The following is a 22792-nucleotide window of genomic DNA, read 5'->3' as shown; positions in this document are numbered from 1 at the left end:
GAATCAAAATTATTAAAAGATACTTTCCAGAAAATAGAAAAACGTCCAAAACACAGTCCAAACGGCATCAAAATGCCGAGAAACACCATGATTCACTGCTGAAGCAGTGAGTTTTTCGCACCACGTCGTTTCCGATGGACCCATCAAATTTCAGCTCAATCGGAGTCCATCAAGTTCGCTGACCTCCGAAAATACCGGCAATTCGGTCCCAGATAATGCACATAGACAGCATGACTTATACACAACTAAGGTCTGAATTTAAAATCTTAAAGCAGGGTGTTTGCGTAAAGCAATATGCAGTAGTTATTCAGAATTGTAGAGACAGTTGGAGATTATTTTACCCTAAGAGCATGCTGTTCTAGTTGCAGAGATTGTTGTAAAACATCACAGTATGAAAATTACTACTTTGCTACCTTTTTCATGAGTTGATAATTAACTAGGCGTTTTTAAGCAAAATACAAACAGGATCCCAGAACATGTTTTATAATATGCACATTCAGATGACAAAGCTCTTAAGGCATGGTTACTAGATGAAAGAGTTGCAAAACAACTATATGAGTAACAGTTTTTGTTTCATTTATTCGTCCTAGAAGCAGGATTTCTAAGTGATGGATACGAAGCACGGGTTAATGAAAGAGATGCTGAAGCAGGAAGCATGAATCCTAAGAACATGGTTTCTAATTGTATGCTTCTAAACATGATTTCTATTGCACAACTTGGAATATAAACCTGATAACATGCTTTCTACCCTTTAACAACTATAGCATGCATATTCTCCCATCCTTTTTCACTAACCATCCCAGTACTTGTTTACAAATTATTACAGACCATGTGATTGAATTGCATAAACAGAAATGAAAAATAAGTTACAATTATAGGAAGACTGATTCTGACTTCCTCTCTGAGTTACGTAATAAAGCACCTCAAATGCTAATATTGTTCCAGCTTTCCCTCATATCTGGGTGTGCTAGAGATCCCTAAGGACCTCAAGGAGTCTCGGGTAGTGCTCAAACCCAGATTTTATGGCTAAGACAGAGTAAATGCAGTGCAGAAAAGGCCAGCTTTCATGCATCCAAGTTCAGAGGGAGCTCAAGGGTCCCAAAGCAAGGCTCACACAAAAGGGGCAGAACCTAATAACCTAAGAGTATAGTGAAAGTGCTTGACATAGACTCAAAAGGAGCAGAGTTGGAAAAAAATCTTGAAAACAGCACGTTTGAAATAAGTTTGTAAAAACAGTAGAAGGATTGCTTAGTGAAAAATAGTTTTTTGAAGAGAAAGGGGATAGGGGCAATAGTAACACATGCAGAACAGGTTCAAATATCAGTGCAGTTTCAGGAGTTTCAACCAGGGAAGTAGGGGTTGGGAACACAGAGGGGCCAAATTAAACACATAATTAGTCATGAATCAAGTGCATTAGGAGACATGCTCGTTGAAGGACATTGTCACGACCCCAAATACCTGTCGTGATGGCGCCTATCACATTACTAGGCAAGCCAGACCAAACAATCAAACCACAACCCTTTTTCATTTAATGAATCATTTGCTAACACGGTTTAGTTACCAATTATCATAATAAGTGTTCAAAAAAGCAAGTAGATATACGAAAGTCAACAAAACATGAAAGACTANAAACTAAAAACTACTAAAAGAAAATAAAAATTAAACAACTAAAAGGAATAAAAATAAAATAATTAAAAAACTACTAAAACAAAATAAAATAACAAAAAGCAAACTAAAAGGAACAAAAATAGACATAAACTAAAAACTACTAAAGAAAATAAATAAATAAGAAAAAATGAAATAGAATACAAAAGTGAATAATCTGCAAACATATCACCAATCACAGGGTACGCTCGCAAGAGCACATGATAAGCAATAGAGAAACAAGCCCGGCAAGGGCACACAATATCGATACAACAGAATAAGCTCGGCAAGGGCACACAATATTCATACAACAGAATAAGCCCGGCAAGGGCACAAGTCAAGCATTAATATATAAAAAAAGTGTACTCCCTAAAGCCACCCCCAACTAAAAACATTGCAGTCTCCTACTACACAATATCAAAATGAAATAAAAGTAGTTTAAGGGTCTCCCTGAGGTCTGCATCAGACTAGCAAACTGCGGGAGGAAGGCAGTCAATGCCATGAAGAACTTTTGGCCTCATCATCATCTGTATCATCAGCATCATCACCAGCAGCATTTGACATGAAGGAATACTCCTTGCTATCATCATCATCCCCAACTGGTATCTTCCTGTCCCGCTGCCCCCATTTGAAGGTGGCCTTAATGCCTCTCCACATCTTGATCATAAACTTGCCCTTTTTCTTATTCTTCACCTTCTCCTTTTGGAAGTCTAACTAAAGATCTGCATGTGCCTTGGCCAAGTTGCCATAGGCTGCCTCAAGTCTGTCAACAGTAGCTGCCATCTTGTCATAAGAGTCTACCTTCTTTTTCTGTGAATCTAGGTAGGCCTTCATTTCTTCCCTGGTGAAATATGCGGGTATAGGCTTGGAGGATGATGGCCCACTGGGGAGCTCTGACACTAAGTCACGAATGTATGCAAGCTGGGAGTTTAGCATCCCAAATGGTCCCTCAGGCACAACTGCTTGTGAGAATGACTCTGGTCCGAAAACAGTAGTGGTGACTTTCCTATTCTTGCTCTTTACTGCACTACCCTCACCTGTTACTCTCAACGGATGAAAGGGTTTTTCGGCGGGTAACCAATGATCGGTGCTACACACCTCAACCTCTGCCCGCCTACACAACTCTATGATCAGTGAAGGAAACTTCAACCCTGAGTTGTCATCTAGCAAATACTCTCTCAGCTCCCGTAGGATATAGTGACCAACATTCACAGGAATGCCATCTAGAAGGCATGCAATGATCAAGGCTCTGGTGTATGAGACATCTGAAATATTTCCACAGGGTGATACTCTGTTGCAGAGGATGTAGAGCCATATTTTAGCTTCTGTAGTGAAGTCGATCGACTTCAAACCCTTTCTCTTGTTGGCCTATTTTGCTCTCATACTTGCGAGATAGAGTTTAGAAACAATACATTCTCCATTGTCGCAATGATCCTTTTCGCATTGGCTCAAGTGGATGGTCAGGAAGCCCGGGAATGTCATTAATCTGTTCATCCCAAACCTCATTGTTTTGCCTCTAATGGTGAGTTGTGGGTCGGCGAAGTTTGTACGCTTAAGGTTAGCATAAAATTCACGTACCCACTCCTCATTGGCTTTGCACAGAGTAGGTAGAAGCACGACCAGTCGGAGGTTTGTAGACTGCCGTAGAATTCTGAAGCAGTTCGGCCAATTTATCCTCGGCAATCCCTTTTTCGAGCACGATCCTTTTTGTGAGAAGAATTCATAGTACCGGAGATGACAATCAGCAAACATGAAGCGTGCATTATCAAATTGTTTCTCAGCAGCCTCTTCCTCAATTTCATGATCAAGCGGAGCATTTTCGTTCATGTTCGGGTCCATTTTAGCTCAAAGTACCTTCAGAAAATCAAAATAATGTTACTCGGGCAGTAGAATCATGTTAAGCAATTCAAAGCAATAAAATTAGGCCAAAGAATCAAGTGGAACAGGCCCCAGAAGCTCCAGTTGGAAAGCTACTGGATTTGCAAAATCTGCCCAGTTTCCGCACCTGCGAAAGTTTTGTCGCAGGTGCGATCGCGCATTTGCGAGACGCAGATCGCTTCTGTAGATTTTCCCAGCTGAATAAAGGTCGTACCTGCAAAGAAGGCATTGCAGGTGCAAGGCCGCATCTGTGTCAGGTTTTCCGCTTCTGCGGTGTTCGTCATGGGTTTTAAAAACCCAGAAATTTTTTACTCTTTTCACTTCTTCAAAACTTTTTACTCTTTTCACTTCTTCAAAATTTTTTACTCTTTTCACTTCTGAATTTCCAAGTCTGCCCAAGTCTGAAGCTCGTTGACCGCACCTGGGGAAGGATCATCGCATGTGCGGCTCCGTAGATGCGGATAGCCTCAGGCAGAGCGGCCCATGATGAGAAACATTATCTCTGCAGAAGCGGGCTTACATGCGCATATGCGCGACCGGAGATGCGGGCTTAAAAAGCAGGCGCACCTCCACAGAAGTGGCTCTTCTCGTGCTGATGCGGTCCAAGGGAAGATGGCTCAATTCCACAAATGTGTACCATTTCCTCGCAGATGCGAGGTCGCAAAAGTGACCAGTGTTCCGCAGATACGGAATCACTGAAGAGTTTTGCATTGTTTCCACTCTTATTTTTGCTCAATTCTGCTTCAATTGAATTCAAATCACTTCATGGCATCATTTACCTGAAAATCTAACAATACACACCATAAACGACCTCATATTATAATTAAAGGACGCAAAATCTAAAGAAAGGAGACTAGAATGAGTGGTAAAATCACCACTCATCAACGATTTTCCCAAGAGTTTTTCTTGCCCAATTTGTTGGTAAATGATTCTAACCTACTTTCTTTCAATTACCCATTACATTTCATAAGTTTTCAACCTAAAATCTAGGATTTTCATGGTGGAAATTGGGGGTTTGAGTAGAATTAGGGACTTTTGTAAAATTGGGATTTAGACCTCAAATTGAGGTTGGATTTCAAAACAAATTACATAATCGGACTCGGGGGTGAATGGGTAAATAGATTTTTACTTCCGCACCTAGCTACTCTAGGTTGGGGGGTAGGCCCTGGGGGAGAAGTTATAGACACCTTTCCATACTTTGTATCTGGAGTACTTCATTTAATTTCTTCTGCAGTATTGGGCTTTGAGAAAGAAAGGATATAAACATAGTGGTTGTCTAACGAGATACTATGCAGAATAAGATCTTCAGGTGAGTCACATATTGCGCATTTACCGCTTTCGAATTTTTGAAATTGGATTTATGCTTTATTTAAAAGGGGGGGTGGGGGTAAGGTAAAGGGTTTCTGATATATCTGGAAAAATCGAAACCAAGACTAGGAATTTTTAACAAACAGGGTCAAGAATCATTACTCTTTCGTTTCGACACAAGAAAAAAGGATTTTTCTACACCCCTTTCTTGTGTCGAAGACTCTTGTAGCTCGGCTTCTTCCTCTTTTCAGAGTTATACCTTACATAATGTATTTGATCTCGGTTATAGGAATAATAACAGTATTATTAGGAGCTACTTTAGCTCTTGCTCAAAAAGACATTAAGAGAGGTTTAGCCTATTCCACAATGTGATCTATTTGTATCTATCATTAATATTCCCAGAATTAATACACAACTCTTTCTTGAATCAACAAACAAATTGATTGATAAATACATTTCCAAATAATGAAATAAATCAAGAAAAAAGGCGGACAATTACCTTTCTTTAACTAGGTGAAAGAGCAAATCAGACATTTCATTTCTTATTATAAGAAATTTGAGAGAGCGAATGAGATTGATCGAAAACATAGTCTGAATTGGATGTGTGAAGCATGCCGCCAGCTTTTCATCCGGGTTAACCCTAGAGATGTGATGTATTCTGAAATTAGCAAGTCCATTGCTTTGATTCATTTTCTTTTCTTTTTCCGCTCCCCCGGGAAAAGACTTGTCGGAAATCGCCGGTGGTTGGTCCGGAAAGACATGGGACTTTTTGGGCGTAAAAGTGCTTCTCTTACGATATTTCGAGTTGGCTCATTTCCTTTCTTTCTCTCGTCAACTGGGGAAAGGTTCCTCTTTGCTTTGATTCGATAGTTGGAACTCTTTGTATATAGGTTATGCCTAGGGCAAGACCCTTAGGAGAGAACTCTCACTATAGGAATATTACTTTAGAATATGCTTAGCCCTCTTACATACATAAGACTGCAACTCAGACACACCTGAATCAGATAAACTAGGAACTAAGACTCGCATCTTTGACACATGAATATGCCCTAATCTACGATGCCATAACTCGACTTCATTATAAGAAGAAGCATTCAAGGCCTGTGTGGAGGACATAGGTCCGAACCTCGGGTTTTGACCAAGCGGGCCCGAGGTTGATTTTTGACTTTTTGGGGGAAAATTAGGGAATTCTAAATTTATGCATTGTAATTGATTCCTTTAGAAATAATTGATATTATTGAGTCAATTATGGCTACATACGAGTGGTTTGGAGGCGGATTTTAGGGGAAAAGCCACGGTAGAGCTTTGAATTGACTGTGAAGTGAGGTATGTGTTGTGTCTAACCTTGACTTGAGGGAATTAGGAACCCTCGGACTATGTGCTATGTGATTCTCATGTGAGTGGCATATATGCGAGGTGACGATTGCTTAAACATCGCCGAATTATCTGTTTTCCCTTATTTTCCGCTTTCCCTTAATTATTTCCTTCCCTGTCTTAACTAGTATATGCGCTAAATGCTTTCCATGCTTAACCGCTACCTGTTAATCAATATCTTCTCCTATTAATGATAATAGCTCTTTTCATAATTTCATGATTCCCTGCTATTTGCTTAAATTGACTTACTTGCACCTTCTAGTTATAAATTACTGGAACCCTTGGACTATGTGCTATGTGATTCTCATGTGAGCGGCGTATATGCGAGGTGACGATTGCTTATATGCCGTTGAATTGTCGATTTTCCCTGATTTTCCGCTTTTCCTTAATTATTTTCTTCCTTGTCTTAACTATTATATGCTCTAAATGCTTTTCGTGCTTAACTGCTACCTGTTAATCAATATCTTCTCCTGTTAATGGTGTTAGCTCTTATCATAGTTTCATGATTCCCTACTGTTTGCTTAAATTGACTCACTTGCACCTTCTAGTTGTCAATTACTGGATTGGTCTCGCTGTGTAGTATTACTCGTGTAGATTCCTATATTGTACAAGGTTTCCTTTTTGGTTCGGTTTGGTATTTATTGGTCGTAGAGGTTTTGTGGTTTTAACTGTTGATTTGACAGTGCATATTGAGTATTTAGTACTGATATGGTGGGATAGGGCTGCACGCCGCAACAGGTGTAATAAGGGTGGATTAATATGGTGGAATAAGGGTGAATTCTTACTGTACGGTGGGATCGGGTTGCGCGACACAATATATGGAATAAGGGTGGATTGTTACGGTGAAATAAGGGTGAATTATGATACTGATATCGTTATATGGTGGGATCGGGTTGTGCGCTACAACATATCTATATACTATTTGTTGTTGTTGATGTTATTACGGTGAAATAAGGGAGGATTATGTGTTGTCCGGTGGGATCGGGTTTCGCGCCGCAACAACCTATGTGTTTCTATTTCCTCGAGCTATGTTGATTTTCGGTATTGTTATGTGAAACTCTAAAGATTGGTAATTTTGAACGACACCGGTTTATTCCTTGAGGTTATAGCTGTTATTTTTAGTTGAATGTATTATCATGTTTCGTATTTCCTTTTTTCTGCCTTTATTATATACTGCGTACAGGTTGTAGTGTAAGTGACCCGCCTTAGCCTTGTCACTACTTCGTCGAGGTTAGTATCGGCACTTACAGAGTACATGGGGTCGGTTGTACTCATACTACACTCTGCACTTCTTGTTTAGATTTTGGAGTTGGTCCCAGCGGCGGCTATTAGTGTGCTTGGATTGATCAGCTCAGCGGAGACTTGAGGTACAGCTGCTCAGCGCCTGCAGCTCCTGGAGTCCCCTTCTTTGGTTTTATTTAGCTGTGTATTTCATTCAGACAACTCTGTACTTATTTCAGACCCTTGTATGCATTATTCTACTAGCTCATGCACTTGTGACAACGGGTTCAGGGATTTGTAGCAGATGTTTGGTAGTTTTAGCTTCCGCATTTATACTTTTGATTATTTCAGTTATTTCAGCTCTTTTCTCAGTATTAAACTCAAACTGTTAAAAGGATAAGTTTTTCTAACGTTGGCTTTCCTAGCAAGTGAAAATATAGGCGCCATCACGATCCCGACGGTGGGAATTCCAGATCGTGACAACCGCTATACATTTTGTGCAGTAATTCATAACTCAAAAGTTTAAATATACAGACATCAAATTAATGGCTCAAAAACATCATTATGGCAACATAAGTTATCACGACCTAATTTCAACCATAGGCTTTCATGGCGCACAACGCTGCTATCAGGCAAGCAAATAATAAATCAAGACAATAGTCGATAGCTCATAACACTTTTTAAAATAATTACCGAGATAGATGGGCGAAAATCGTTTGAAAGTTATGGTAAAATACTAGCATTATCGTCAAGATTAAAAATATGATCGGAATATGAAGCCGAATATCATAAGAGCAATACCACAATGAAAAACAGTCTACAATCCCCAAAACTCAGCGTCACAAGTGCATGGGCATCTATTGAAATATACAATACTACGGCAACAACTGTCTGGAATAGAAAATAGGCAGAAAGCCTTGTTTAAAACTGCGGATCGTAGCATAGAAAGCTGCTCACCACAAAGTCTTCTCAGCAGCTACGCTTACGTGCCTGTATGACGTCCAGATAGACCTGTGTCAGTACTTATACAATTGTGCATAAGTGTAGTATGAGTTTGTAAATCAATGCGTACGCAGTAAGTATCTAGTGAGAGGATGACATCGACACTTACTAGTGGTCCAATAATAAAATATATATTAGAAAATAGATAGATATGAAGCATGGCAAGTAGCACCGAAACAAATAAATATATACAACATGCTTCTCAATAGAAGGATAAATAAGTGTACGGCCCGGAATCCCACCCTCGGGGTCATGATGGCACCTAACATTCACTTGCTAGGCAAGCCAACGTGAAATACTTAATTAACCAATTTTAAGAGTAAAAAATAGAATAATGATATTCAACCAGAAATAAAAGCCAAGTCTAACATAGTACTGATATAAACCACATGATAATACCTACTCCAGAAATCCGGAGTCACGAGTACAAGAGCAACTATAAGTCTGCGAAGAAGTTTTGAAATAAATACAACTGTTTCGAAATAAAAGCAGGAAATAGAAGGAGACTTCAAGGTCTGCGGACGCCAGTAGATCTACCTCGAGTCTCCATATGAAATGATTCGAGCTAATGCACCTCATGCACTGCTGTGAACCAGTATCTGCACAAGAAGTGCAGAAGTGTAGTATGAGTACAACCGATCCAATGTACTTCGCAAGTGTCGAGCCTAACCTCGACAAGGTAGTGACGAGGCTATGACAAGGCACCTACGTAAATAAACTTGTACAAGTGTATAAAACAGCAATAAATAACAAAGAATGATAACGTACTAACTGGGAGAGGACATGCGAAAATGAGAAGATATAATAAATTCAACAAGTATGAAATCACGAAATAACCAAGTAAATCACCAAAATCGGAAATCAGTCAAATCAATGATGTGAAAATGGCACGGTGTGACGAACCGGCCGGTCGTCTTAAGAATTAGCGCCCCGATCCCCTATTAACTGCTAAGTTCATTTCTGCTATTTTGGTTTGCCGGGACGTTCGGTGTTGGGTTTCGGAGAGTTTTGGGACACTTAGTCCCTAAATGAGAGCTTAAGTATTGAAAAGTGGCCCGTAGTCAGAAAAGTGTGAAGACGACCTCGGAATGGAAATCCGATGGTTCTGTTAGCTCCGTTAGGTAATTTCGGGGTTGGGAGCGTGTTCGGAATGTATTTTGAAAGTCCGTAGCTCATTTAGGCTTGAAATGCTGAAGTTTGAATTTTTAAAGTTTCCGGTCCGATAGTGAGTTTTTTATCCGAGAGTCAGATTGGAATTCCGGAAGCTGGAGTAGCTCCATCATGTCATTTGGGATGTGTGTGCAAAATTTTAGGCCATTTGGACGTGTTTTGGTTAGGTTTTTGATCGAAAGCGTATTTTGATAAAAATTAAAGTTCTTAGGCTCAAATCCTTGTTTAATTCAAGTTTTCGGCGTTGTTTTAGGTGGTTTAAGGATTGGTACAAGTTTGAATGAGGTATTAGGTGTTATTGGTGCTTTTGGTTGAGGTCCCGGGGGCCTCGGGGTGATTTCGGGTGGTTAACGGAAGAATTTTGAAGTGTTGCAGCAGCTGAAGTGTTCCTCTTCTGGTATTTTCGCATCTGCGGCTTGGGAACCGCAGAAGCGGCGCCGCAGAAGCGGCTAAGTAGACGCAGAAGCGGCTTTGCCCCTTTCCCTCAGAAACCGCAGAAGCGGTACTATTCTCGCAGAAGCGGCTCAGGCATCGCAGATGCGGGCTCCTGTATCTCCTTAGTTTCCGCAGAAGCGGATGTTCCCCCACAGATGCGGTGTCGCTCCTGCGAGCCTTTTATCGCAGATGCGGTCCCCGCCTTTTTAATGAAAACCACATAAGCGGCTCTTGCTCCGCAGAAGCGGGACCGCAGACAGATATAGAAATTTCGAGGGTTAGATTTCAATAAGTTAGAAAAATAAAATTGAGCTTGGGGAAGGGCGATTTTCAGAGGGTTTTGAAGAGAAGACTATTGGGTAACGTTTCTTTAATCCCTTCTAGTTATATTTCAATATTTTGTAGTTAAATCCATCATTAAAATTCAAATTTGGGATCAAAAATTGGAAAATTGGGTGAAAACTTCATCGTCTAAACTATTGGGTTTTGAGTGGGTGTTTGACCTCTGATTTGGGAGATTTTTATATGGTTAGACTCGTGAGAGTACGAGGGTTCTGAAAATATGAGAATTTTCCGATTCTGAGGCATTGCCTGAAGGGCATTTTGGTCATTTTACCTAATTTCACGCCGTAACTTTGAATTTAATAGTAAAACCAGTTGGTTGCGATGTTATTCACAATATGTAATTGAATTGAATAGATTTGGGCCATTTGGAGTCGGATACTCGTGGCAAAGGCGTGATTTCTAGTTGATTTTGAGCCGGTTCGAGGTAAGTGGCTTGTCTAACTTTGTGTGGGGGACCTTTCCCCTTAGGATATTGTTATTTGGTATTTTGAGTGCCTTGCACGCGAGGTGACGAGCGCGTACTTGAGCCAATTGTTGAAAATCCGGTTTTACATAAGATATTGCGATTGAGTTTCTTTCATATTTGCTTTATTCTACTTGCAACTATAACCTGTGCTAGATTAGGAAAGCATGTTTAGTTGATTTAACTTGCCTAATTGCTTAAGTTGCCTTGACTGTACTATGTGAAGCATGCTAGGCCAGTACTACCTGTTGCTTGTCTTTTGTACTTCATTTCTGTGTATCTTCTGGTTGTGATTGCGCATTTACATTGGGACTACGGATGTGGGATTCCGGTAGCTCCCCCCCTTGTTTGTTTACTTTGGGACTACGGGTTTGATTCCCGGTAGATCCCCCTGCACTTTTACTTTGGGACTGCGGGTTAGATTCCCGATAGATCCCCCTGCACATTGATAGTTAGACTACGGGACGGTATCCCGGGAGATCCTTCGGATATACATATATGATGGACTACAGGACGGTATCCCGGGAGATCCACTGGACAGTTGAGAAAAGGACTACAGGACGGTATCCTGGGAGATCCTCATTGTTACCATTGGTATTGAGCTGTACTTATTCTGTGGTTGTTCCGTTCTTTGTGTATCTGCTATTGCCTTGTTTAACCTGTCTTATCTCACTGCTATACTCACTATTACTGCTTAGTTTTCATACTGTTAATTTATTATTATATTTTAGCACAGTAGGGCCCTGACCTTCCTCGTCACTACCCAACCGAGGTTAGGTTTGGCACTTACTGAGTACCGCTGTGGTGTACTCATGCCCTTCCTGCGCATGTTTTTCATGTGCAGATCCAGGTACCTCCACTTAGGCGCACTATCCTTGAGGCGGGGAGAGCTACGGAGACATCAAGGTATATCTGCAGCGTCCGCAGACCGAAGAGTCTCCTTCCTTATTCTATCTGTAGTGTCTAGATTCTATCATACTTTTGATGTAGACATTCTGGAGATTAGAGCATTTACAGTATTTCTATTAGCCTGTGGTTCCCGTGAGTTTCCGGGTTTGGGGATTGAGTTGTAGACTTCCGTATTTCTTTTGAGTTGTATAGGCCGAGCGGCCTTATATGCAGTTACTATTTTAATATGTCTAGCTTTATTTAACCATTTTGCAAGTTAGGTTGTTATTTCCGCATTGTTAGGCTTACCTAGTTGTAGGAACTAGGTGCCATCACGACATGTTCATGGAGGGTGAACTGGGATCGTGACACATATAAATAGCAAGGAATGAACATGCGTATTAGACATGCAGGGTCAAACATGTTGACAAAAGAAGCAACACAAACATATAGTAGTAGCAGGAGTAGGTTATGATTCAGTAGTAAAAGAAACCTACTCGGAGCACAGTAGTTAACAAAGTCAAGTGGTCACATAGAATCAGAAATGAAGAAACCATAGTAACAAGTAAAGGAGATCAACACACAGAAACAAGGAAAGTCTTTAAACTCATAGCAATAAGTGAAGAAAACATTTATAAGGAATTAGGGTTTTGATAGAGCTGAGTTGAAAAGTTAAGAACTCAAAATCAGATAAGTCAAACAAGAAAGAAAAAAAAGATTCAAACACAAAGAACTTAATCGAACCAAACATGCGTATAAAATAAACAAAGAGAGAGTTTCAGAAACCCAGATAGAACCAAAACACTTAGAGTTTTTAACACGATGAACCAGGTAGAAGAAAACATGGACAAACTGTTTAAACATAGTAAAATCATAAAACACACTGAAAATCGGAGAAAAGTTTAGGAAACCCTATTTTGAAAATGAAGAGTTATTTTGAAAGAAATTGAAGAACCTTTGAGAAAACACTAAGAAGTTCATAACATTCATAGATCTAAGACAGGTCTGAAAGAAAAATCGGAAAGCTCTTAAAGCTAGGGTTTCAGAGAACCTAGAAAAGTGATAAAGACTTCGAAAGGTTACCGATCTAGCCGGAAAGCCATGGATCCGACTTGAATGGTCATGGGTGGCTGGAAAAGACCAGAGATAGAGGTTGAGCATGGACCTTCGAGATCTGTCCATGGAATCACGAAAATAGGTAACCAGTAGACATAGGAGACGAGTACACGCCTCAAACCGCCATGGGAGTCCATGGATTAGGTGGGGATTGAAGGGAATTAGGGTAGATTTGGGTGGCAGCGGCTAGGGTTTAGGTGATGTTGCAGAGAGAGTTTGAGAGGAAGGGATTCAAGGGCGGCGGGTGGTGAGAAATGATTTAGGGTAAGGGGTCGTTTAGGGGTTAAAAATGGTAAGGGTCAATGGTGGTCGTTGATCTAAATGATCAATGGCCTAGATTAAAAGGGGTAGGTGGGGATCCGAGTTTGGGTAGGATTTAATTGGGTAAGGGTCGGGTTTAGATTAAAATTGGGCTGGGGAATTGGGGTTCAATTTAGGCTAAAATTGAAATATAAATGGGCTGTTATTTAAATAGCCAATTTTCCCCCTTTTAAATTATAAGAGATAGTAAATGGCTTCTGAAGATTAATTTAAAAAAGCTAAAATGATTATAACATATAATAACAATTTAAAAATACAGGACCCCATTTTATAAATATAAAACCTAATTAAACCTTGAAAGGGCTAATATGGCAATTATGTGCAATTTAGCTTTAAAAATACTAAATAAAATTATAAAAATATGTAAAAATTACCTCAGCCATATTTTGGCATAAATATGGGAATCCAATAGATGAATTACCAAAATATTAATGTTAGAAATAATTATTGGAGATTTTATGGATGAAAAAGGGAAATAAATTAATTTAAAAACCCTTAAAAATTATGGAAAAAATAATAAAAATGCTTGGACATGCTTATATATGAAAGTATTTTTGCATATTGAAAATATATAGGGAAAAATTAGGTATCAACAGCTGCCCCTCTTTACCCGGGAAGGATGAAAGAGTTTTCGGGTAAAGAAATAATGGCCAATTTTGACCGAGCGAAACGGTTTGAAGAGGTTTAGGCCGCACCCTGGTTTCTCAGCTGCCTACATATCCCTGGTTTTACATGAATCAGGTCGTATGTAGTTCAGGACTCATCGGAGGAGTATACCGATGAAGCGATTTCAAGAACGGACGCAACATCTAGGGCTGGGTGAGCGGTCGGTTTACGAGAATAGTTAGGTTTGATATGGCTGCGGGCACTGGAGCGAAACTGCTCCCGCCGGGATGGCTGTTGCTCGTCGGTTTACCTGCAAATAAACAACACAAGCATATATTGTGCGCAAATTTAAACATGATGTCGATTCCCGTTGGACCATGAATGTTGTCTTTGGACGGTTAAGAATGGCGTCCTCAGACCATGATGTCCTGGGCCATGAAGCATATAATAAAGGATTCGCAGGCCATGAAATGATGTTCTCGGGCTATGAAGATGTGCCTCCAAACCATGACGCCTTTAAATAATGATATGCAAAAGTCTGAAAGGGATCCTCAGGCCGTGACATGGTGTTCTCGGGCTATGAAGATGGTGCCTCCGAACGATGACGCCTTTGGATGAGTTGGCAATATTTCAGCCCATGAAGGATGCAGTAGCATGTGGCGATCTTTCAGCCGTGCAATGTGGCGATCTTTCAGCCGTGTAATCCAGTATGAGGCGATCTTTCAGCCGTGCAATGCAGTATGAGGCGATCTTTCAGCCGTGCAGATGTAGTATGTGGCGATCTTTCAGCCATGCAAATGTAGTATGTGGCAATCTTTCAGCCGTGCAAATGTAGTATGTGGCGATCTTTCAGCCATGCAAATGCAGATGGAGACAACGTTTAGTCTTGGAAGGCAGAATAATAGCCTTATGCAAGTTGGAAGGCAGAATGGTAGCCTTATGCAATGCAGATGCAGATGGAGGTAGAGCTTAACCTCGAAAGGCAGAATAGTAGCCTTATGCAAGTTAGAAGGCAGAATGGTAGCCTTATGAAATGCAGATGCAGATGGAGGTAGAGCTTAACCTCCGAAGGCAGAATAGTAGCCTTATGCAAGTTGGAAGGCAGAATGGTAGCCTTATGCAATGCAGATGCAGATGGAGGTAGAGTTTAACCTCGGAAGGCAGAATAGTAGCCTTATGCAGATTGGAAGGTAGAATAGTAGCCTTATGCAATGCAGATGCAGTTGGAGGTAGAGCTTAAGCTCGGAAGGAAGAATGGTAGCCTTATGAAAGAAATAAAAGAGCAAATGACAGAAGAGTTTTCTTAGCTGACAGCAGATTGCGGCGTTGTGACTACTGGGAGCATTGTGACATACAGAGAATTAGAAGTGCGTGCTGATAGCAAATGTTGGCAAGTGCAACGGTTTGGAGAGTCGTATTCTTTTTTGAATAATGTTTGTTCCATGGGTGTATAGTATGTTTAATGATTTCGCAGTCCTAGTGCCTGCATCCAAAGAAAAATCGTGAGTTTTGTAAAGGGGGTAGGTTAGTTCGTATCCCCGCTGGCTTTGCTTGACTTGTTCGGCTTTGACCTGGTGATACCATTTGTATCATTGGGGTAGCGTCGCTAAACAAAGCAGTGTCAATAATAATCATGCATGATTTTGTAAAAATATGGCATAAATTAAAAATAGCTTTTAGATGAACCGACGATTGTGATGTAGTTCAGGACATTGCAACCTCTCCTGCTACGGAATTTTGAGGGTCCTCCTCAAAATTCTGCCCCAGTTTGATGGGTTGACGCTTCTGACTGCTGCTCGTGCGACGATCGGCTGAAATGACTTCGGAATTTTGAGGGTCCTCCTCAAAATTCTGCCCCAGTTTCCAATTTCAGGGGGAAATGAAAATTTTATTGAATTGTGACCGAACCCATAGGGCTGCCTACGTATCCCCTCTTAAACGGGAATCAGGTCAGGCGTAGTTCAACTTACATCATATGAGGTAAGCATAATGATTACACATAGTAACGCTTGACTGCATCTGAGTTAATCGGCTTTGGCCAAACTTCTCCGTCCATTTCTGCAAGTATGAGGGCTCCTCCTGTCAGAACCCTATGAACCATGTATGGACCCTGCTAGTTGGGAGAGAACTTCCCTTTGGCTTCATCTTGATGCGGAAAATTTTTCTTCAACACTAGTTGCCCCGGTGTGAATTGCCTGGGCTTGACTCTCTTGTTGAAGGCTCTGGACATTCTGTTCTGATAGAGTTGACCATGGCAAACTGCATTCATTCTCTTTCCGTCTATAAGAGCTAGTTGCTCATAACGACTCTTCACCCACTCTGCGTCGTCGAGCTCAACTTCCTGTATGATCCTTAGGGAAGGAATTTCTACCTCAGCGGAATGACAGCCTCTGTACCATAAACCAGCATATAGGGGGTTGCCCCGGTTGATGTGCGGACTGTGGTGCGATATCCCAATAGAGCAAATGATAACTTCTCATGCCACTGTTTATGCTTTTCTATCATTTTCCTCAATATCTTCTTGATATTCTTGTTGTCGGCTTCTACGGCTCCATTCATTTGAGGCCTGTAGGCTATGGAATTCTTGTGTTTGATTTTGAAAGTTTCACTCATAGCTTTCATCAAGTTGCTGTTGAGGTTGGAGCCGTTATCAGTAATGATTGACTCTGGAATCCCGAACCGACAAATAATGCGGTCGCGGACAAAGTCTGCCACGACTTTCTTAGTCACTGCTTTGTAAGGCTCTGCTTCGACCCATTTGGTGAAATAGTCGATGGCTACTAGGATGAACCTGTGTCCGTTGGAAGCGGCAGTCTCGATTGGTCCAATAACGTCCATTCCCCAGGCGGTGAATGGCCACTTTTGAGCTTGTTGCATGGAACTCGCTCGGAGGTAACTTTATCATATCTGCATGTATCTGACAGCGGTGGCATTTTTGGACGTACTGGATGCAGTCCGTTTCCATAGTCATCCAGAAGTAGCCAGTCCGGAGTATCTTCTTTGCTAAAACAAAACTGTTCATATGTGGACCGCAAGTCCCAGCATGAATTTCCTTTAGCAGCTTGGATGCTTCTTTTGCGTCAACACATCTTAATAGTCCCAAATCAGGAGTCCTCCTATATAGGATTCCCCCGCTGTGAAAGAAGTTGTTGGAAAATCTCCGAAGTGTGCGTTTCTGAGTAGGATTTGCAAGCTCTGGGTACTCTCCTTTTGCCAAATATTCCTTGATATCATGAAACCAAGGCTTTTCGTCTGCTTCTTCTTCAGCATGGGCACAGTAAGCTGTCTGATTATAGATTTTCACCAGAATGGGATCAATGAAATTCTTGTTTGAATGCTGTATCATAGATGATAGGGTAGCCAATGCATCGGCGAACTCATTCTGGATTCTGGTAACATGCTGGAATTCCGTCTTCGTGAACCTCTTTCTCAATTCTTGTACATGATGCAGATACGGGAGTATCTTGGAATTCTTGGTTGCCCATTCTCCCCGTACCTGGTGTATAAGCAAATCTGAATCTCCAATCACTAGCAGCTCTTGCACGTTCATGTCAATGGCCATCTTGAGCCCTAAGATGCAGGCTTCATACTCAGCCATATTGTTGGTGCACGGGAACCTGAGTTTGGCGGACACTGGATAATGTTGACCGATTTCTAATATTAGGACTGCTCCTATGCCAACTCCTTTGAAGTTTGCCGCTCCATCAAAGAACATTCTCCAACCGTCATTGGATTCTGCAATGTCTTCTCCTATGAATGATACCTCTTCATCAGGAAAATACGTTTTCAAAGGTTCGTATCCTCCATCCGCGGGGTTTTTAGCAAGGTGGTCTTGTTGATACCCAATTTTTCCCTGTATATTTTTAATATGCAAAATACTTTCAAAATAGCCCATATATGCATATATAAGTATATCCCAAGGTTTTATTATTTTTCCTTATTTTTTGAAAGATCTCTAAATCAATTCATTGCTCTATTTTATCAAAGAAAAATCCAATAATTGTCCCCAAAATTATCATTTCGGTGAACCATTTATTAGATTCTCACATTTTTACTAAAATATAGCTAGCATATTTTTTTTTTGCATATTCTTATAAATTTATTTAGCATTTTAAAAGCTAAATTGCGTATAATTATAATATTAGCCTCTTTTAGGGTTTAATTATGTTCGTAATTGTAAAATTGACTCCAGTAATTTTATTTTCTTAATTATATATTACTAATCATTTTAGTACCTTTTAATTTAGTTCCAGAAATCAATTTACTATTTTTTATAAAATAAATAAGGGAAAAGTGGCTATTTAAATACTAGCCCCATTTATTTCAATTGTAGCCTTAAATCAACCCCCATTTGAGCCCAATTTCAATTTCAATTATCCAGCCCAATTCCTAAAATTACCCGACCCACGACCCTTTAAAATATTCCACCCGGCCCCCTTTTAATCCCAGCCGTTGATCTAACAGATCAACGGCTCACACTCTTCCTTTCCTTTTTAATTTCACAATACTCTCCAAAATCCCAACTCATTTCTCACCGGTAGCCGCCCCTGGATTCCTCCTCTCCCAAATTCTCTCTCAGAAGCTCTAGCCGCCTCCCTCCACTTCCACCCTAGAACCACCGGAATCCATGGCTTTCAAGGCCATGGAAGTCCTATACCGGCCTCCTATAACTCCTACACGCCTGGTTACTGAAGTTTCAAGGCCTTACCACAAAGAAGCTTGGCGCTGACCTTGTTTGATTCGAGTTCTATGGCCATCTCTGGCCTTGCTCCGGCCATCTTTGGTCATTCGAGCCTGATTTCGACTTCTCCGGCTCAGATCAGTGACTATCCAAGCCTTTCTCACCATTTGGGTTCCTCTGAAACCCTAGTTTTTGAGGTTCTTCTGAGTTCTTTAGATCTGTTCTAGATCCGTATTTTCCTTAAAACTTTTATACGACTTCTTGATATTTCGTTCAAAATTATGCTTTCAAAACCTTTATGTTTCCGATCTAGGGTTTTTGAGTTATTTAGGTGTTTTCTCTAATTTTCTATTTCTCTTATGTGCTTCTTCTACTATGTTTCTTATTAAGTTTCTTCTACTGTGTTCTTATTAGTTTCTCCTACTGTGTTCTTATTAGTTCCTTCTACTAGGTTTCTTTGAGTTCTTCTACTGTGTTTCGCATGTTGTTCTTTTACTATGCCTCTCATGAGTTCTTGCTACTGAAAAAGCATGTTAAAGGTCTCAGTTCTTTTTTTAGACCCCTGAACCTGTTTCGATTAGTATCTTTTTCCTTGATTACTTGTCCTCTCATCTCTGCACTCGATTGATGATAAAAACCCTAAAATTTGGGGGGTTCATCCGAGTTTTGAGACCATTAGCTATGTGGTATGCTTGTCCTTCATCTTGAAAATTGTTTGATTTCAGAAACCCTAACTATTTCGAGTTTCTAAATTTGTTTCCTCTGTTGCTCAACTGAATCTTGAAATCTTTGTTTCAATCTCTATTTCTTTAGGCAATTCTGATTCTCTACTAAAACTCTTCTAAGGTCCTTATACTGGACCCTTTGTATGCTATTTGATACTATCTTTCTTCTACGCCGCTGACCTATGTGACTACCATCTTTGCAATGGCATGACGTTTATTTGCCCTAAATTCAGCTTAGCATGTTTGTGTGCTCTTTATATGTGCTGAACCCCCTCCTCTAAAATGGCTTTCAATTTTGATTGGTCTCAGACTTCCTTTGTGAAAATCTAATTGATCTTCTTTCCTTGTGTGCTGATTTTCCTATTGCTTGGTTTGAGTCGGAAACTTTCCTTAGCTTTTCTGACTTGGTTTATTCATGGACCAATAATTACAAGCCTCTGACTCCTTGATTTACTTTGTACTAATTGATTTTCTACCTTATTTATGTAACCGTGTATTTCAAATTTCTGCCTTTAAATAAACTCCTATGTATTTACCCCTAATTTCCTACTTTGCACAAGATGCTTGTTTGATCTCTTTCCTTAAATAATTTCCTTGCTCATTACCGTTTAAGTCTAAATTCCTTAATTAAAGGAAGTCTTGCACTGATTGATTTTAATTGATACCCAGTTCCTTAAGTATTTTCTTACCTTATTTCTGCCAGTTTTTCATACTATAAGTACACGACTCTTTCATTAACACAAGGCACCCCATCATTCCTGGTCTTTCTGAACTTATACTCACACTCAAAAAGTATTCTCTCTTATTGTTTGTACAGTGGCCTGTTTATAAGTTTTGCTGCCTGCTTTCTCTATTTGCTTCTTTGAAACTGGTATGTCCTGATTTAAGCTTTGTAGCACCACAACAATGTGTTTTTCTTACTGCTTTTGTACCCCTGTTTGCTTACTGCTTCTGCATAGTTCAACACTTAGTCTAGCATGCTGTAATTTCTTTCTGCCTATTCTAAATCTATTGTGAAAACCAAAACCCCACTGCCTATGTGTTCATGCTATGGTTTGAGGCATGGCAGTACTGCAAATTATAGTCCATGACTCAAACATGATCCCCTGGGATCCTAGCCTCTAATATGATGTGTTCTAGCAGACTTATAGGCATGCCAACATCCTCCATTGCTGGGTATGCCTAAAGCTTGCCCTAGCCTAAGCAATAGGCTCTTTGCAACTCCCCCTACTCCCTGAACCCCTTTTGTGCACCTGTTTGTGGCTATTTCCCTCTCCTTTATTCCTTAAAGTTCTGTTCTTCACTTGCACTCTCTCTTAGATTTTAAGTTCTGCCCCCCCTCTTGTGAGCCTTGCCTTGGGACCCTTTGAGCTCCCTCTAAACTTGGACACTCGAGGGCTGGCCCTTCCACACTGCACTTGTCCATATTCTGGTGATATAATTTGGGTGTGAGCATTGCCCGGAGTCCCATTGAGGCTCTTAGGGAACTTTGACACACTCAGATTAGAGAAAGGCTTTGGATTAGTAGTCTTTGAGTTGGTCTATCTCATATTTCAGACAGGAAGTCTGAATCAGGCTCTCCTTAGGTTGTACTTTTATTTTACTATTTTTTTGATGTAATTTTTATTCATTCTGGTTTGTAATAAGTTGTAATAAACGCTTGGGGCTGGCTAGTGAAAAAGGGTGGGTAACTCTGCATGCAAAGGGTAGAAATCATGTCTATAGGTCTATCATAATTTTGCATATTTCAAATACATATAGAGACCATGACTATATGACTACTATATTCCTGTCCAACTCATATAGAAACCTATAGGTATTCTGAATTCTGCATGTTCAAATAGAAATCATGCCTATGGGTCTAATCCTGCATATCCAACTTCGTATAGAAATTATGCATATAGGTTTGTCAATTCTGCATATTCAATTACATCTAGATACCATCTTTATAGGTCTTAAACAAATTCTGCATCTAGATGTCATGTTTATAGGTTTAAAACAAGCCTTATGCATTTAGATACTATGTCTATAAGGTTTCTGCATTTTTACACCATGTCTATAAAGTTTAAAATCAGCAACGCATAGGAAGCATGCCTATAGGAATTGCTAATCGAATTTGATTCGCCTCACTCAGGGTTAGATATAAAACCAGTAATAATGGATACTGACGGTTGCAGAATTTATAATCAATTCGTTAAATCCTGCCTCTCTTTTAATAATCTGATTCCTCCACTTAGCAAGTTTAACAAGTATGCATTCAAATAGTTTATTTCAAGCCTTACTATTTTCTGAATTCAGTAGATATCATGCCTATAGGACCCCGTCTTAACACTTAGGCAAGCCATAGGATAATAACTATAAACTGAATCTGTTCTATTAATTACAACCAGCAGGCAGACCTGATTCAGGCTTCTTATCTGAATTATGTAATAAATCAGTCTGCCTCAACCTTTAAGTTATCTCACGTTTAGTATTCAATCAGACCCTAAACAGTATGTATAAGTCATGCTAATTACGTGCTTCTTTGTTTAAAGGGGGTATATTTGAGCCTTTACTTGTTATGTGCTTTACCCAACTTGTTATACGTGTTTTGTATGTCACCTTAGAAATTTGCCCATTTGAAACCGCAAATAAGCCTAACATCCCTTCCCTTTAGGATTAGTAGTCCTAATACCTCCGGGACTGATAGGATTGGGACGGGTAATAGCATGCAATAGGTAAACGAGACCATTCCGCGCTTTAATACCTTAACGGGGTGGGAAGGGTAGATATGGATATGATGACCACGCGATAATGTCACGCGTAGCCCCTCATCGAGGAGTGATTACCGGGCATTGTGTGGGATGATCCATATTATTAATAAACCTAGGACCCCTCTCCTTTTATTCTTTATTTTTTAACTCTTTGTTTTAAAATCAGCTTTTCTAATTATTCTTTCAAACCTTGTTTACTTTCAAACCTTTATGTGATGAAATCCCCTCTTATTTGAGCCATATTGTTTGTATGCTAAGTGTACCCAAATTCACAATAATAGTCTGGCCGGGAACAACACTAGTGGATTCTGAGGGGTGCCTAACACCTTCCCCTTAGAATAATTTCAAGCCCTTACCCAATCTCTGGTTACTCAAATCAAATCTCCTTGGTGTCCTAATGCACCCTGATCATTAGGTGGCGACTCTTCAAATCAAACCCAATTCCCAAAAGGAATGAGTTGTCCTCCCAAATGTCATAAACCCGATTTCGCGAGAAAAAGGGGGCGCGACAGCATGGCGACTCTGCTGGGGATTTTTTTTCGGCTTTTACCATTTCAGGCTATTACTGTGAATTTATGCTTCTTTATGCGCAACTATTTGTTTATTTCTTTTAAGCATTCAATTTCCTTTTCAACTACAAAACTGACTTGTCTCTTTGTTTCTTGCCTTTACTGCTTTCCTTCATTTTCGCTTTAAATTATGAAACTGTTGTATTTACTGCTTTCTTGAACATGCAAATATGTGACAACATGCCTTTAATTGTTGCATAATCATGCTCAACATCATATTCCACTCGTGCCAAACAAATCCTATAGCAACGCTTATAATGAGTGGTTGCGCTCTTCCAATATTATCACCCCCT

General features: G+C 40.1%; 1 protein-coding gene across 1 annotated transcript in view; it reads right to left on the bottom strand.

The window, feature by feature from the left end:
* Positions 1–3564: 3564 nt before the first annotated feature.
* Positions 3565–22792, bottom strand: part of LOC109208430 — a 38464-nt gene continuing 19236 nt past the window's right edge. The window contains exon 4 of the mRNA XM_019371534.1: positions 3565–3736. Coding sequence (XP_019227079.1) covers positions 3565–3736 — 172 coding nt within the window. The remainder of the gene's footprint in view (positions 3737–22792) is intronic.

The sequence above is a fragment of the Nicotiana attenuata genome, unplaced genomic scaffold, assembly GCF_001879085.1.
Source record: "Nicotiana attenuata strain UT unplaced genomic scaffold, NIATTr2, whole genome shotgun sequence".
NCBI classification, from domain to species: Eukaryota; Viridiplantae; Streptophyta; class Magnoliopsida; order Solanales; family Solanaceae; genus Nicotiana; species Nicotiana attenuata.
The sequence above is the reverse complement of the archived record's forward strand: the minus strand, read 5'-3'. Positions and strand labels throughout refer to the sequence as shown.